The sequence below is a fragment of the Sturnira hondurensis genome, unplaced genomic scaffold (assembly GCF_014824575.4).
Source record: "Sturnira hondurensis isolate 20B ecotype Veracruz unplaced genomic scaffold, ASM1482457v3 Scaffold0003693, whole genome shotgun sequence".
Taxonomy (NCBI): Eukaryota; Metazoa; Chordata; class Mammalia; order Chiroptera; family Phyllostomidae; genus Sturnira; species Sturnira hondurensis.
The window spans coordinates 6,702,652-6,718,607 of NW_028076324.1; the positions used below are offsets into that span (position 1 = coordinate 6,702,652).

Here is a 15,956-nt window from a genome sequence, read left to right on the forward strand (position 1 = left end):
GAGAGGCCAAATCACTACCCAAAATTGCACAGCATGGAGCGTCAGGCTGCCTCTGGCGAGGCCCCCAGCATTTGCAAATTTCAGTGTTTGCAAAATTCGGTAATAATGGGAAAGGCCCTTGATCAGAGGGCATTTTTGTGTGTGTGTGGCAAAAGCTGATTGATCCATTGCCCTCCCTGCCTCCAGGAAGGAGGTGTTTCAGTGGAAGCAGAAACAAGGACTCAGGACCAGACCCTCCAGGGCTGAATTCCAAGCACAGTCCTGTTCCTATGGAAAAGCAAAGAGTGAAAACCACACATAAAGCCTCCCTGCCCTGCTCTCTGCCTGAGACCAAATTAGTCCTCCCAAAATGCAAGGGGTGCCCTGGCCAGTGTGGCTCAGTTGGTTGGAGCCTCATCTCATAGCCAAAAGGCTGAGGTTTGATCCTTGGTCAGGGCACATACCTGGGTTGCAGGTTCGATCCCGGTCCCCTGGTCCGGGCACATGCCACCCCAGTGCAATCCCTGGTTCAGGTGCCTACAGGAGGCACCCAACAGATACTTCTCTCTTGCATCATATTTCTCTCTCCTCCTCTAAAAGCAATGAATAAAATGTCCTCAGGTGAGGAAAAACAATGCAAGGGGTGAAGGAGCTGAGAGTGAGTCCACATGGGGGTCCTGGGAAAGGGCCTGGGGACCCATCACCTACCCCCCACTCAGGTGGTAGAGGCACACAGGGACCCAGGGAGGCCTGTGGGGTCTGAGAAGGGGGTGGACAGTGTCTTGCTTCTCTGAAGAGCCCTGGAGGTGGCGTGGGGCCTCTCCATCTGCTGCATGTTCTTTGATGTGTAGTAGGGTTTCTCCATGTAGGCACTCTGGGCAGTTGCACAGTCTCTGTGGAGGGCCATACTGGACACTGTGGAGATCCCAGCAACACACCTGGCCCCACCCACTTGGTCCCAGGAGCATCCCCGGGGGTGACAACCACAGATGCCCTGGACATTGCCCAGGGTCTCTGAGTGAGAACGGCTCACAGAGGTAGGGCCCAGCATGGTACGTCCAATTAGTAACAGTGGGATGAAATGCACACCATCTGCTCTTGTCTAAAATAGCACATCTCTCTCCCTCGTTTTTAAGAAACTTCAGCTCTGAAAAGGGCACTACACTCGTGATTGATTTCTTGGGCCCTGATGAGGAAACTGTTTTTGCAGCAAAGACCCAGGAGAATTTCATTCTCACAAAAGTCTGGGTCCCTGCAGCCCACCCCTGGCCAGCTCTAGACAGAGAGGAGGAGAGGCTGCTCCCCATCCTTTTGGAAGGTTTTTCCTTTTTGGTGTCAGATGCCACGCACCCACAGTGCGGGACATTCCACAACAGACCACAGCTGTGTAACAGCGCCCAAGCCCCCGGCCCCTCCGCCTCCCCTCCCTACTCCCCACAGGGGTGACCGCTGTCCTGAATTCTCAGAGCATTGTTTATTTTGGCTGACTTCGACTGTATATAAATGGAATTTTTTTGGTATTGAGTTTGTTCTGTGTGGTCTCTTTAGTTCAAAATTGTGTGAGATTCCTCCATGTTCATTGTCACCATGGGCAGCGTCCCACTGAGGGCGCACACCATGCTTGCTTTAGCCATTCTGCTGTTCATAGAATTTGGGTAGTTTCCAGGTTTTGTGCACTTCTCACTTTTGAAGGCACAGACACTCTCGCTCGTTTTCCAGTAGCTGGAACAGGGTTATGGGGCCTTGGTCGGTTGCAAGGCAGCTGGGAAATGTAGTCTTCTGAGTTACACACACACACACACACACACACACACACACACATACAGATAAAGACTGTCATTCTATTTCCAGGGCATCTAAGAAGCAGCTGGCATTCTGCTCTGTAGGTGCCTTTGCTGTAGGCAACTGAAAATCCTGCCTCTAATGGGCTTAAGCAGAGAAGCAATGTGTTATGACCTCCCAAAAGAGGCTCCTAGGCTCCACTCTGCTGCTCTGTGATTATTTTGGCTCTGCCTACTTTTGCACTGCATTCATCCTCAGATGGGCACCAATATGGTTGCTGCTGCTCCAGACATCTCATCATGAAGCTGCAGTGGCCATAGGCAGAAAGGGACCATTTTCCTGGGCCTCCCTTAGAAACAAGGGAAACTTCTGTGGTCAGCAGAATAACAATGCCTAAAGAACCTGTGAATATGTTCTGTTGTGTATCAAGGGGGAATCAAAGTTCCAGATGAAATTAAGGTTGCTGATCGGCTGACTTTGAGATGAGAGATGAACCTGGATTACCTAAATGGTCTCAATGTAGCATAAGGGCCTTTATAAGTGGAAGCAGGAGGCAGAAGAGAGAGAACAGGGATAATAACATGAGGAATGAGTCCACGTTGTAGAAGGGGTCATGAGCCACCAAATGCAGAGGTCTCTAGAAGCTGCCTCCATGACTCTCCCTCACATTTCATTGGCCAGAAGGAAGTCACATGTCCACACATAAACCAATCTCCAGCAAAGGAGTGGGACATCAATAAGGATTTTTAGCACTCAGGTTGGATAGGCTTCCCAGAAGTCACATGGGGTAGGGAGTAGATGCCCAAACAGTAGTCATGCTTAGTCCACAAGCAAAAGAGAGGCTGGTGGGCAGACCATGACCCTGGAAGCATGAAGGATGGAGCAAAGAGAGGTGTTTCGTGTGCATGGAGCAGTCATGGAGGACCTACAGGACGAAGGGCCGTTTGGAGATGGCTGGCACGGGCTTATTATAACTGCAGATCAGAGGCCCACTGCCTTGCCCAGTGGCAATGTGGCTAATACCCAAACCCTATGGCTCCAGGAATTTAGACTCTGCTTCGACTGGGTTGAATTGTGTCTCCTCAAAAAGACATATTTTAAGTCTTAATTAATCTCTCCCCCCCCAACCATTGAGCTAAAAGGACCAGAAGGAACTTCACTCTCTGTGGTTCCCAAAGTACCCTTAACCCTGACCTCCCTCAAGCTTGGTTGGAGTGGCCTCTGCCTCCCCCCTGGGCCCCTTCCTCTGAGCAGTTGCCAACTGATCTGGCTGCATGCATCTGTTGTCATGGCAACCTGCTCCGGTACCAAGGTCCCCCTAGTCATTGGGTCAGATATGAGTATTGTTTCAATGTGAAATTTCCCAATCTTGATAACTGTACCAGGTTATTGAAAATCTTTTTTTTTTAGAAAATATGTGGTTCTGTGTTTGTGGATGAAGAAGCATTGAACCTCCAATGTCATCTTACATGGTTCAGGAAATGTATATCAGTATATGTACGTGCATATACTGATATAAATGAACCGATGGAGGGAGGTCCAGGCACAGGCACATGTAGATGCAGAACATGACAAAGCAAATGAGGCAAAATGCAGCCAACTGGGGAATCCGGGCAGAGGTGACAGGAGTTTCTGGTACTTACCTTGAAATTTTCTGTGAGTTTGAAATTATACCAAAATTTAAAGTCGTGAAAACAACATCCAAGGCCCTCAGAGACTTGACTTTGCAGGTCTCAACATGTCTAGGACCCGACTTAACCAGAGGCTGAGGACAAGGAGGATGTTGTGGGTTGAATCATCCCCAGACAGATATGTTCAAGTCCCAATTCTTGGCACCTGTGACTGTGACCTTATTTGAAAACAGAGCTTGCAAATGTAGTTAAATCAAGATGAGGTCGTACTGGAGTAGGGTGGCCCCTAAATCCAATGACTAGTGTCCTTATAAGAAGAGGGAACTGTAGCCCTGGCTGGTGTAGCTCAGTGGATTGAGTGTTGGCCCGCAAACCAGAAAGGTCACGGGTTTGATTCCCAGTCAGGACATGTGCCTGGGTTGTGGGCCTGGCACCCAGGTAGGGGCTTGCGAGAAGCGACAGATCGATGTGTCTCTCACACATTGATATATCGCTCCCTCTATTTCTCCCTCCCTTTCCCTCTCTCTAAAAATAAATAATTAAAATGTTTTTTTAAAATTAAAAATACAAGAGGGAAATATGGACACAGACACATGGAAGAGAAGGTCATGGAAGACAGAGGTGGTAACTGGAGACGAGGGACACCAGAAGCCAGGAAAGGGGCCTAGAACAGATTGCCCCCACGATGCCCTGGAAGGAATAGCCCTCCAGATGCCTTGATCTTGGACTTCTAGCCTCCAGAGCTGTAAGAGAGTAAGTTGCTGTTGTTGAAGCCATCCAGTGTGCAGCCATTTGATACAGCCACCCAGGAGCTGAGTGCAGGGGGCATGTCCGGTGGGGAGGCAGTGGTAGGACGACCTTACCCCCTTGGGTCCCACTCAGCCCACTGGGAAGCACTGGCCAGGGAGAGCTCACTGTGAACCTGGACAGTCATTCACTCACATACACTTCAAGCACGTATTCAGTACCTACTCTGTGCTCACTGGCAGAGAGTAAACCTAGAAGTGAACAAAACCAATGAAGATCTCTGTGCTAGAGCTGACTTCTTAGCAGGGAGATGACCACACACACAAGGGAAGTATGTCAGGAGGGGAGAAAGCCAGCAGGGATGCAAGGTGGTGTGGGTGCTGGTTAAGTAAGTCGGTCATGGGGGCTTTACCATGAAAGGGACTTTGCACAAAGATGGGAGGAAGGAAGCTTTGGGGCCTGGGAGACAACACTGGTGTGGGGCACAGATGGAGTAAGGGACCTGAGGTGAGGGTCGTTGGAGCCCAGAGAGACCCCATGAAAACACTGAGGTCAGAGAAGAATGAGGGGTTAGGGAGGAGGACATAGGAGACCCCATTACACTGGTGCTGTGACTTCAGGACCTGCCTGCCACCCTGCGTGTGGTCCGTACCAGGCTACGCCTGCACGGGAAGGCTTCTCCGGCCTGCAGAGAGGGTGTGTGAATGTTATGAATTGTAAGGGTTTTGTTGCTTAGGGTGCTCCATTCAAGATGAAACATGGGCCCTGGCTGGGTGACTCAATTGGAGCATCGTCCCCGCACCAAAGGATTGCAGGTTCGATTCCCAGTCAGGATGCATGCCTAGGTTGCGGGTTTGACCCACAGTTGGGGTGTGTGCTGAAGGCAACTGGTTGATGTTTCTCTGTCACATCAATGTCCTCCTCTCTCTCTCCCCTCTTCCCCATCTCTAAACTCAATAAAACGTATCCTAAGGTGAAGATTTAAAAAAAAAAAAGGATGAGCCATGGTTATTGTAGTTTAATTTACTTCCAGCAAGTAAAAGACATGAGTACATATTCAGAGCTATTTCCTAAAAGGAAGGCTTAGCCAGTTTCTTATATACACTATTTGGTCAATTACATGTTGACTTCTTTTTGTGGTTGTGTGTGACTTTCATCCCAGTGAGTTCCTGTCAGCTCTCTCTGTTTACAGCTGGCCTGCAAAATACTGTGCTCCACTTTAACACTTACCAAGAATAACATTGGGTAATAACATTTAGTACTGTCCCGACCTTAAGGACCCTTGTCCTATCTAACAGGGGGGCAGACATGTGAAGGACCATCTGGGCTGAGCAGGTACCCACAGATCTGTTGCTTGTGCCAGTATAATTTTATGTTGGCTCACCCATCAGCTCACCCTCATTATTATTGTGCAGTTAAAACACTCAGGTGGAAGATTAGGCAGTAAAAATTAGCCCCTCCTGACCAGCCAGAGAGAGAGCCTGGGAGTGAGAGTTTGGGGTGTGCAACTGCCTCTGGAGGCGGGAGGAGGCCAGGCCCGGCCGCCCTCCCCACCCCTTGCCCACTTCTCAGGAAGGTGCAGGACCTTAGCCTCTTGATCATCGTCGTTCACTGGGTTGTTCGTTCAGCAGATATTTGTCAAGCACCTGCCATGTGCCAAGCACTGCTCTAGACCTGGAAAGACAGGGCGGAGGTGGCCCTCCAAGAGAGCTAGAAAGAAAATAAAGGCTAGGAAGAAAGGGGGCGGGATGGGCATTTTGGATGGATGCCCAGGGAAGGCCTTTCTGTGGTGAGGGTGCTGTGGAAACGTGGGGAAAAGGGAACACCAGGAGGAGAACACAGCCAGTGGGCAGGCCGTGAGGCAGGACGGTGCTGCAGGCTGGGGGAACAGCAGGGAGGCCCGTGTGGCTGGAACGGGATGAGTGAGGAGGAGAGAGGGAGAAGGTGAGGGCAAGGAGGTGACACAGTAGGTCGTGCAGGGTCCTGTGGCTAGGGGAGACTTGTGCTTTTACATCAACAGACATGGCAGCCAGGGAGAATGGTGGGCAGAGCAGGACTGTGCCCACTCAGCGCTCACTGTCGCCCTCTTGTATCTCCTTCCAGGAGGACGGACTGTGGGGTCCAAAAGCCAAACCTGACTCTGGTGCTCACAAGTGCCATCTGGTGGCTATTAGGGAGCACAGCCTACAGGCAGACCCAGGACAACCAGGGTTGGGGGGACTGACTGCCCTGGTCCAGGAGGAATGGTGGAAGCAGAGAGTTGAGCTCAATAACAGCAGGGATGGAAAAGAGGGGGAAGCGGGAAGGTGGGACATTCTTATATCTTTTTAATTGAAATATAATTTACAGTAAAGTGCATAAATCATAAGTGTATCAAACACAGTAACTTTTTATAAAAAATTGAAGTCACATAAAATAAAAACTTAAAGTGATTGATTCAGTGTCCTTTACCACATTCACAAAGGGCAACCATCACCCTGTCTAATTCCAAGACCCTCTTCATCATCCCCAAAAGAAGCCCGGTCCTCATCAGCAGTCTCTCCCCCTCCCTCCTCCTGGCAAGCACTAACCCACTTCCTGCCTCTGAGGCCTTGCCTGTCCTGGACGTGTCGCATACATGGAATCACACACGGTGCGGCCTTTTGCATCTGGCTTCTCTCACTGAGTATCATGTGTTCAAGGTCCACCCACGCTGTAGCGAGTGTCAGAGCTTCCCTCCTTCTCACGGCCGAGTAGTAATAGTCCATTGTATGAAGGTACCATTTATCCATTCATCCATTGATAAACATTTGGGATACTTCCACCTTTTGGCTATTGTGAATAGTGCCATTATGAACGTTAATGTACAAGTTTTTGTTTGAGGAACAGTTTTTAATTCTTTGGGGTATCCTAGGAGTGGAATTGCTGGGTCGTGTAGTAATTCCATGTGGAATTTTTTGAGGAAGGGCCAGTCTGTTTCCCACAGCAGCTGCACCATGTTACATTCCCACCAGCTATATGTAACCTGGCGGGGATCTTTTTCCCATCCTCACCAAGCTCGCTATTTTTCGGTCTCTTGCTCACAGCCTCCCATTGGTGCGAAGTGGTATCTCCTTATGATTTGCATTTCCTTGATGACTGAGGATGTGGAGCATCATTTCGTGGACATATTGGCCATTTATCTGTGGAGAAGTGTCTATTCAGTTTCTTTGCCCATTTTTTAAAAGATTTTATTTATTTACTTTTAGAGAGAGGAAGGGAAGGAGAAAGAGAAGGAGAGAAACATCAATGTGCGAGAGATACATCGATCAATTGCCTCTCACAGGCCCCCTACTAGAGACCAGGCCGGCAACCCAGGCATGTGCCCTGACTGGGAATCAAACCAGCGACCTTTCAGTTCACAGGCCGGCACTCAATCCACAGAACCACACCAGCCAGGGTAGCTTTGCCCATTTTTTATTGGGCCATTTGGTTTTTCTTGTTACTGAGTTGTAAAAACTTTAAAAAACATATTCCAGGTACTTGACCCTTATGAGCTCAGTGAACAATACAAATAGACTCACCACAGGGACCACTGCCCAGATGGAAATTTTGACAGTGATAGCTTCTCAGAGGCCGTCCTCATCCCTCTCTAGCCGCCACTCCCCAGGTGGCTGTCCAATTTTCATCATCATAGATTCAAGGTGCCTGTTCTTGAACTTCTCAAAAAAGGAATTGCACAACGTGTCCTTTGTGTCCAGCGTCCTCACCCAACACCAGTGCTGAGGTCCGTCCAGCCCACTGTGTGCTGTAGCTGCTCTTTGCAAGCTCAGTGTGTGTTTGAAAGGCAGAGCCTCCTGGGCTCGCTGGTGGGTGAGACTGAGCAGGGCTGACAGACAGGAGTCGATGGGCTCACCCATGCCTCACCCTTACTCTTCATGCCCCACCCCTCATCTCCCACACCCAAACCCAGCACATCCCTGAGATTCTGTATCCTTAGTCTATGGGCAAGGCTACATTCCCTACCAGTCAGGGAATACATAGCAGAGCCTCACCCCACAGCCCTCCATCGGGCCTGCCGCTCTCCCAGCACCAGATCTGGGTGCCACGCTAGTGCCAAGTCAGCCCTCACCCCCGGCACAGAGTGGAATACAGGGTACTGTAGAGGAAACTGAGTCACAGCAAAGAGCATGAACTGTCAGAATTCAAACCCAGGTGTGTCACCCAGGCAGAGTGTAGAGGGCAGGGTGTCTCAGGGAAGGAGGGGCCTATGGGAATATGGGAAGGGAGTGTGAATAGCTTGAGGGCTTGGGGTCTGCACCAGCCCTGGTTCAAATTGTCATCTTGCCACCTGCCAGCTGGGTGGTTTTGGACATGTCACTCTGCCTCGCTGTGCCTCAGTCTCCCCATGTGTCAACAGGGTCTACAGGGTCCTGGAGCAGTTTCAGTGGGTCATCCTCTCACCAGCATGGCCCTACAGTGTGGATGTATACCTTATCTAACCCTGGAGAGAAGTGATCATTGACCAGGGGAGGGTAAACTGAGGCCCAGAGAGCCACGCAGCCCACTGTGAGCAGTGGAGCCAGGACTTGCACTTCTGCAACTGGTGTTGACCTGTGGTCACTGGCACCAATTCAGCACCGGCAGGAACCTCCAATTTCAGATGTGGTGAAGGTAAATGTATTCAGTGTAAACAAACAGTTCAACAGTTGGACCGCATCAAAGTAAGGTGGCCATCCGGCAAGGTACTGTTCAGCTAGACGGCTCTACTCCACCAGCACTGCTTCGGAGCTTCAGCCCCAGCCAAGGAAACAGACCTCAGTGGAAAGGGAAAATGTGATGCCCAGCTAGAATTAGGGGAGCTGACTTATGTAGACAGAAGTCCCCACCACTGATCCCTGATTGGTCCATCCTCATGCAAACAGGGACCTTAAACATCACAGTTTGATTGATAGTGAAAGCACTCTCCCGATTGGTTGGAATGGAGCTGCTCTGACTGGTCAGTAAAGATGCTACTGGAGATAATATAGTCTTGTGGCACCAATTGGACAGGGAAAACCTCAATCCTATCATTTGAAATCTAATTCCAGCAACTTCTATATAAAAGAGTTGGTACAGCTGGCAGGCAGGTCGGTGCAGGTTTCTCCCTGAAGTGCAGTCTATGTGAGAGGCCCGGTTCAGAAATGTTTAGAAATGGCAGCTAAGCTCTGTTTTTCCATTTGAGCCCAGTTAGCCACCAGGAGCCCTTCTCGGTAAGGTATCTTCTTTCTCCAAGTCAACACTGGACACCTGCCCCATGCTCCTGACCTCCTTGGGGGTTTACTTCTCTTTGGGAGGGAGGGTGTGCACATGCAGGTTTTCCTCTGCAGCCAGTTCCTTTTTTTTATTGAAGTCATTTTTCTCCTCCTGTCAGAACTGGCTGCAAGCAGCCCCTCCCTCCCACTCTCAGAAGAGCTGAGAAGAAAACAAAAGCTTAATTGAATCCCATGCTGGGGGGAGGGGGTGCAGGCAGCTGGACAGAGGGGCAGGTGCAGAGGAAGAGGCTCTCAGCACAGGGAGGCCAAGAAAGCCCCAGGCCTCAGTGGGTCTGATGGTAGCCTGTAATCATCCCCCTAATGTGATTGTATTACCATTGCCATATTGTGCCTGCTTCCAGGGGACACGCATGTACATAAGCTCTGTCCTCACGTGAGATCGGGCCTCATTCCCAGGGCTTAAGTATTGTTCGTGGGGAGCCCGAGACCCACACAAGCCACGTGGCTTGCCCAAGACCACCCTACATTTCAAGGTGGTTAAGACCCAGGCTGGGATTCGATCATGGAACACTCCCCAGGCATGTCGGAGTTCATATTTGCAGGCCTCTAGATGATCCGGGGAGGCAGCACCACACAAGCAAAGGCTGCAGGAAGGGTGCGTGGGCTTCGGTGTGGGGCATTCATGGTGTGTGAGGCCATGATGAGCCATGGAAGGTTTCCAAGCAGGGCAGCAGGAGAAGACAGTGGACAGATAGGGGCGGGCAGTGCAGCTGAGGCTGGGGTGGGTGGGGCGGAGGCCTCAGTGGGCTGGATTCCCAAGCCCCTTCCCTCTACCTCTGGAATGTGCCTGCTACGTTAATACTTCCTCCCTATTTCAGTTTCTGCTCCTCCCGAAAGGCCCTCCTTGATTAACACTCACTCCCTCACCCCACGGCCACATTCTCCAGCTCTCCAGGATATACAAATCCCAGGCTTTGGGATGCTGCCTTCTTTCCTGTCAGACTGGGGCACCTAACTCAGTGCTTTTCCTCCTTCCTCATACTGGACTTTCACCACATCAGTGTTCCTTGGCTGCAAATTGTTTTTAAGTTAAACTGGCTTAAGCTAAGAATGGATTTTATCGGTCCCTCTGAACTGAAATTGTATGCAATTACAGACTTCAGGTACAACTAGATCCAAGTGCCCACAAGGTGTCCAGGCATCTAACCCCTCATCTCTTGGCTCTGTTGCCCACTGTGCTGGATCCACTCTGAGAAAGCAATACCATTTTGTGATTTGCACCAAATGAGGTGCCTCCTGCTAGGTGTGGCCCTGGGTGCTCACGGCCCTTCCAAAAGTAAGAAGACTCGGGATGGCAGCTGGGCTGGAAGGAGAGTGCCAATGCTGACTTTGTTTGCACCACGGCAGAGTGCTGGGATGCGGCAGGTGCAGACAACAGATCATTCTGATTGGAGTGACAGGACAAGACAGTGTGTTACGCTAACAAGGAGTATAAAAGGGGTCTGACCTTGCCGGGGTGGGGGCTGCCCAGAGGAAAGGCAGTGGGTCGAGACCCAAAGGCAGAGAGGACGTTAAGCAAGAATGTTCCCAGTGAGAAGCCAGCATGCACAGAGGAGGGAGGGGGGCTTCTTAAGCCACTGGTCCCATTATGTCCTTCTGGGCATTCTGAGGCACTGGGCAGCCACAGCACATACACACAAGCACACACAGAGTGACACATACGTGCACAGATACATAGCAACATCCATGCACACATCCACATGGTTGGATGTGCACATACAAGGATATGTGTGCCGAAAACACATGCACATGCAAGCCCATATGCACACACTGTGAATGTGGATGCTGGCACACACATGGCTACAACTGTGTGCATGCATACACTCGCATGGCTTTGCCCACACTGCGACACCTGTGCACAAACACCACTGAACTCTCACAAGAACATCACTACACTGGCATGTAAACACATGTACATAGGTAGACACATAGTTACACATTTGCAGAAGCACATGTTACATGGTCCACGCGTGCACGCACACACAGACACACAGTCCCACAAGCACACATACAGGCTGCCAGTGATGAGTGGCTGGTGGAGAAGAGGAGAGAAGGTACCCGGTTGCCCTGGCAACACATCCTGGGTCCCGACCAGGCCTTGTTAGTGCGGCTCATCTGGCAGCTGGCAGCAGGTGGAGGGCTATTCAGGACCCCAACCCCCCTCCCCCAAAGGTTCCTGGTGACTTCGAGACAGCCCTGCCAGTCTGGGCCCCGGTGGGATAAAGACAGAAGAAGGAAAAGGCCTGGGGTCAGAGCAGAAAACAGGTCCCCGAACTGGGTGCTCTGGGAAGAGACAGCCTGCCCTGGGTGGTGTGAGGGGGACAAAAGGGCGGGGGCTGGCTGCCCAGCTGGAACACTTGCTTTCTAATTCCTATCTGATCGAAGGGGCTGGGGCAGGCCAGGTGAACATGAAGGTCGGGTCAGTGGCGGGGAAGGGGGCACTCCTGTTTTGGCAGCTGATGGGATCCAAGGGGAGGGTCCCCATTAGTGATGGCACCATATGTCCAGCCTTTGTCCCCAGGGGACAGAGCCAGGAAGGGACAGATCCTGTCAATCCTCTCCTCAGTGGCTACAGTGAGGGCATGGGTTCGAGTCCCGGCTGCCATCAGCGAGACGAGGATGTGGGCGGCCTTCTGAGAGGTTGCTGTGAAGGCTGCCCACGTCACGGGGGGGTAAGAGCAGCGCCCACGGACACCTGCGGAGTGAATGTCTGCTGTTGCTGTATCGGAGCCTGGGGGCCACCGCCACATCACCCTCTGCAATCCTGTTTCCTTGCCTCCACCCCAAGCAGAGGGTCTGAAAGGGTCGAGGACTTCACTGACCTTGAAGGCTCCTGCCGCCTTCCTTGGAATTCAAGACAAAATTCCTCACTTGTTACTAAACAGCAAAGAAGGCAGATCTCCACCCCCGCATTCCCGAAACACCTTTATTGCACTAAAAACAGCATTTATAAACAAACACACTTGGGAGATTCACCCACAGTCAACTTCGAACACAAAGGTATGAAACAGTGCAGGCATATAAAAGGAGGGGCCCAAGAGGAAAAGCAGGGGAAGGGCAAGGTCAGGGTCAGGGAGATGGGGAGGGGTGTGAGCTCTGAGCATCTATGCAGGGCCCCCTGTCACCTCCTTGGCCCACAAACCTGGCCCTAGTGGTCCCCAGGTTCTAGAGTGAAGGGGGAGCCCCTATGAAGGCAGGAGCAGGAGCATTGAAGGAGCAGTCACAGGATGGAGGCCACAGGGGCATGAAAAGGGACCCCAGTTCTGAAGTCCCCTCCATCTCAGTCTGCAGGGTGCACTGAGGGGAAATATGCTTCTTCACCTCTCCCTTTGGGGGACCTGGAAACCTGGAATCAGGGCGGATCATGTTTGAGCAGGGAGGGACATCCCAGGATCCCAGTGGACTGCCCTGGTCCACCCAAGCCCAGCAGGCAGCCCAGGAGAGGTGAAGGGGCAGAGCTGGCCTGGTCTGGCTGGGCCCTGCTTCCAACGGTGCCATTTCTGTTTTGTTGAACTGGAAAACCTCCACAGAAATCATTCAGGAACCCACATGCAGACACAACAAGCAGACCCATGCAGCCACCCAGCAGCATGAAAAGCCATAACCAGGGACCCCCTTTGCTCGCCCCTTTGTTCCACCCACCCTAACTAAAACCTATTTACACGTGTGGAGTAAAAGCCACAGCCATCAGTCACTGGGCATCACTCCCAGGTGTCCAGCTGGCAAGGGTGTTGGGCAGGAGGGGGCAGGGTGACAGCCTAGGAGGGATGGGGGGCTGCTCTCTGGGTGCCTTCTGGGCACCCCCTCCAGGGGAGGGAGGCTCCAGCAGGGCCGGAGGTCCCAAGCAGGTGCAGTGGACAAGCCAGGCAGGTCTGTGCCCAAAAAGCAAGCAGGGAAGGTGAAGGAAAAGAGCCCGCAGGAGGGCTGTCTGGCCCCAGGGACAGAAGAGGAACTACTGCTCCCATTTGCATCTTTAGGGACTTCCTCCACCAGGAGCTTCACAGCACTGCTGCCTCCCAGAGCCCCCTGGGGCAGAGCCCTGGGCCTGGCACTGCTTTCCAGGGTCTGGCTGGCCGGCCTGGAGGAGGGGGACTCGTGCAACACAGCAAAAGATTCAGCTTAGCCTCAGGAATGGAGACCTCTAGGCCTGTGACCCACCCTGGCCACCTCCCAGCAGATTCCCAGCCACCTGAGAGCCCCTTTCCAGAACTCTGCAGGGGGTGAGACCACGTCGCTGGGCACGGAACTGGGGCACAGGGGGGATGCTCAACCCTGCAAATGGCCTTCTCTTACCTGGCAGCCCCCTTTCTTTCTCCTTCAAAAACCTAATCCATGAAAAGTAGCATCCTGTGACGATCCAGCAACCTGGGAAAGCCCCACCTGCAGCATCAGGGCCCAGCCCGCCTTTAGTTTAAACCCACCTCCCCCTCCCAGGCTCCGGCCCAGACAACTGGCCTTCTGCCTCTCAGAATCTGGGTGCAGAGGGGAGGTGGGATTCTCCCCTCGGCACCTGCAGGAGGGACAAAAGATGGGCGGCAAGAAGCCTTTACAAAAAGGGGAGCAGGGAGGTCAGGGGCAGCTCCTTCTCCCCCAGCAGCGTGTCCCGCTTGAGACTGCTACCCTTGTTGACCACCTTGATCCTGAGGGCCAGTTTGCGGACACTGGCCGGCCCGAGGCCATCGAAAAAGAAGTCCTCATTGAAGATGGGGTGGCGGCTGTTCTTAATGATGGTGCTCCGCTGCTTCTGTAGCTTTCCAGGGACCAGGCACAAGCCAACGCAGCAGTTGATGCTTCGGGCATCGCAGAGGTGGTCGTACAGGCCCTCAGCGGCCAGTAGCCGCACGCGCAAGCGCGCCTGCGCCGCCTCGTACTCGGCCAGCAGCCGCACGCTGCCCCGCGTGCCCATGCGCACGGCGTGCTCCGCGCGGGGCACCTGGCCTGGCTCCGAGCCTGGCTCCGGGGCGGCCCTGCGAGTCAGGCGGCGCCGAGCCCCAGGGCTGGTGTCCGGAGTGCTGTCATCAGCCGACAGGGAGCCGTGGCGGGCCACGGAGTGCTTGAGCTGGCTCACCTTGGCCTGGCTGTCCTGGGCGAAGCCTTTGAGCAGCGACACAGAGCGCGAGAGCAGGGGGGACCCAAAAGGGGAGGACTCAGCCGAGGACCCCGTATCACTCTCCCCACCACTGAAGTAGCGGCTGGGGCTCATGAGGGCCCCGCCAGCCTCCCTGGACACCCCATCGCCCCCATTAGCCTTGGCACCCCCACGGCGGCGCCGGGCTCCAGGGGAGCCCACCTGGGCCAGGGCCCCGTGCTCGCTGTGGAACAGAGACTCCTTGCGCCGCGTGTGGGGGCTCTCGGCCAGCGTGGTGAAGCCATAAGACGTCTGGGCCTTGGGCACCGAGGGCAGGGACATGGCACCCTGGGCCTGGGGGTCGGAGTTGGTGGCAGCCTCCTCGGCCGGCCAGTCCTCGGCGCTCTCAATCTGGATCACATGCCGGGTGGCCGCCTTCAGCAGGCTCTTGCTCTCGGCTGCCAGCTTGGCGGGCAGCCGAGGGCTCCGGGGGGCTCGGCGGGGCGAGGCAGAGGCTGAGCTCTGCTCCGCGGCCGGGCCCAGCTCGCCCTGCCCCTCAGGCTCCGCGGGGCTGGCAGGGAGCTTGGGGGGGATGAAGAAGTCAGGAATCTTGTCGGGCGTGAGCACGTTGCTGTACAGAGGCCCCTTGGAGGCCTTGTCCCCGGCCTCGCCCCCAGCAGCACCGTTCTCCCCGGACCCCCGAAGCCGCTCCAGAAACCACATGTTGGTTTTCTTCATAGGGGCAGCCGGTGGAAGGCTAGGAGGGGTTCTGCGGAGTCTGGGAAGAGAGGCAGGGGCTAGGAGCTGCAGGCCCTCATGCACTGTGGGGCTGAGAGAGGGGCTCCCGGCACCTGCCTGGGGGAGCCAGAGCAGCAGTGGGGTGGGCTCGACTCTCCCCTCCCTCTCCCTCCCCCTCCCCAGAGGGATCGCGCTTAACTTCCAAACACCCAGGCGAAGCCAAAGAGGTGGGTGGGGGTGCTGTTCCGACTCCAGGGTAGCTCCCAAGGGAGAGCGGCCCCTCTCCCGCCCCCACCCCCGTCTTGAGGATCTCAAAGCGCTTTTTAAAGGGTTTCGCGCTCTGTCTACAGAACGATACCTCAGGGTGTGGGTGGACCCCCAGGTGTCCCAGCTCCGCCCCCCCTCAGGCTCCCACCCACCTGTGGCTTCTCCCTAGGCTGAGGGTCCAGGCAAGCAGGGTGGAGGAAGGGAGAGGACTGGAGTCTGGGGACCCATGGCGCAGGCCCCTGACCCTCCCCTCTGCCCCCCCCCCCGTTAACTCCGATTGGGGTGGGGGTGGGGTCCTAGCAGCCCCCGCGGTACGTGGCAAGGTCCCTGTGCTCACCTGCCCGAGGTGGTGGCCCGAGGCCGAGGCCGTTCCGCGGACTCGCCGGGGTCTGGGCGCGAAGCTCCGGGGCTAGGGGTGGGGGGATGCAGCCGCAGCTTCCACAAGGGCGGCGGCAGCAGCGCAGTCGGACT

At 54.0% G+C, this 15,956-nt stretch overlaps 1 protein-coding gene across 1 annotated transcript; it reads right to left on the minus strand.

Annotated features, from left to right (window-relative positions):
- Nucleotides 1-12,364: 12,364 nt before the first annotated feature.
- Nucleotides 12,365-15,933, minus strand: C2CD4C (C2 calcium dependent domain containing 4C). Its single transcript, XM_037042266.1, has 2 exons — nt 15,823-15,933; nt 12,365-15,258 (listed from the first exon to the last, which is right to left on the minus strand). Exon 2 carries the CDS (start codon nt 15,216-15,218, stop codon nt 13,959-13,961), a length of 1,260 nt encoding a protein of 419 aa, XP_036898161.1. The 5' UTR covers nt 15,219-15,258; nt 15,823-15,933; the 3' UTR covers nt 12,365-13,958.
- Nucleotides 15,934-15,956: the final 23 nt, after the last annotated feature.

Coding starts and splice junctions, on each gene's coding strand:
- C2CD4C (XM_037042266.1), bottom strand. CDS start 15,218: ATGAAGAAAACCAACATGTGGTTTCTGGAGCGGCTTCGGGGGTCCGGG.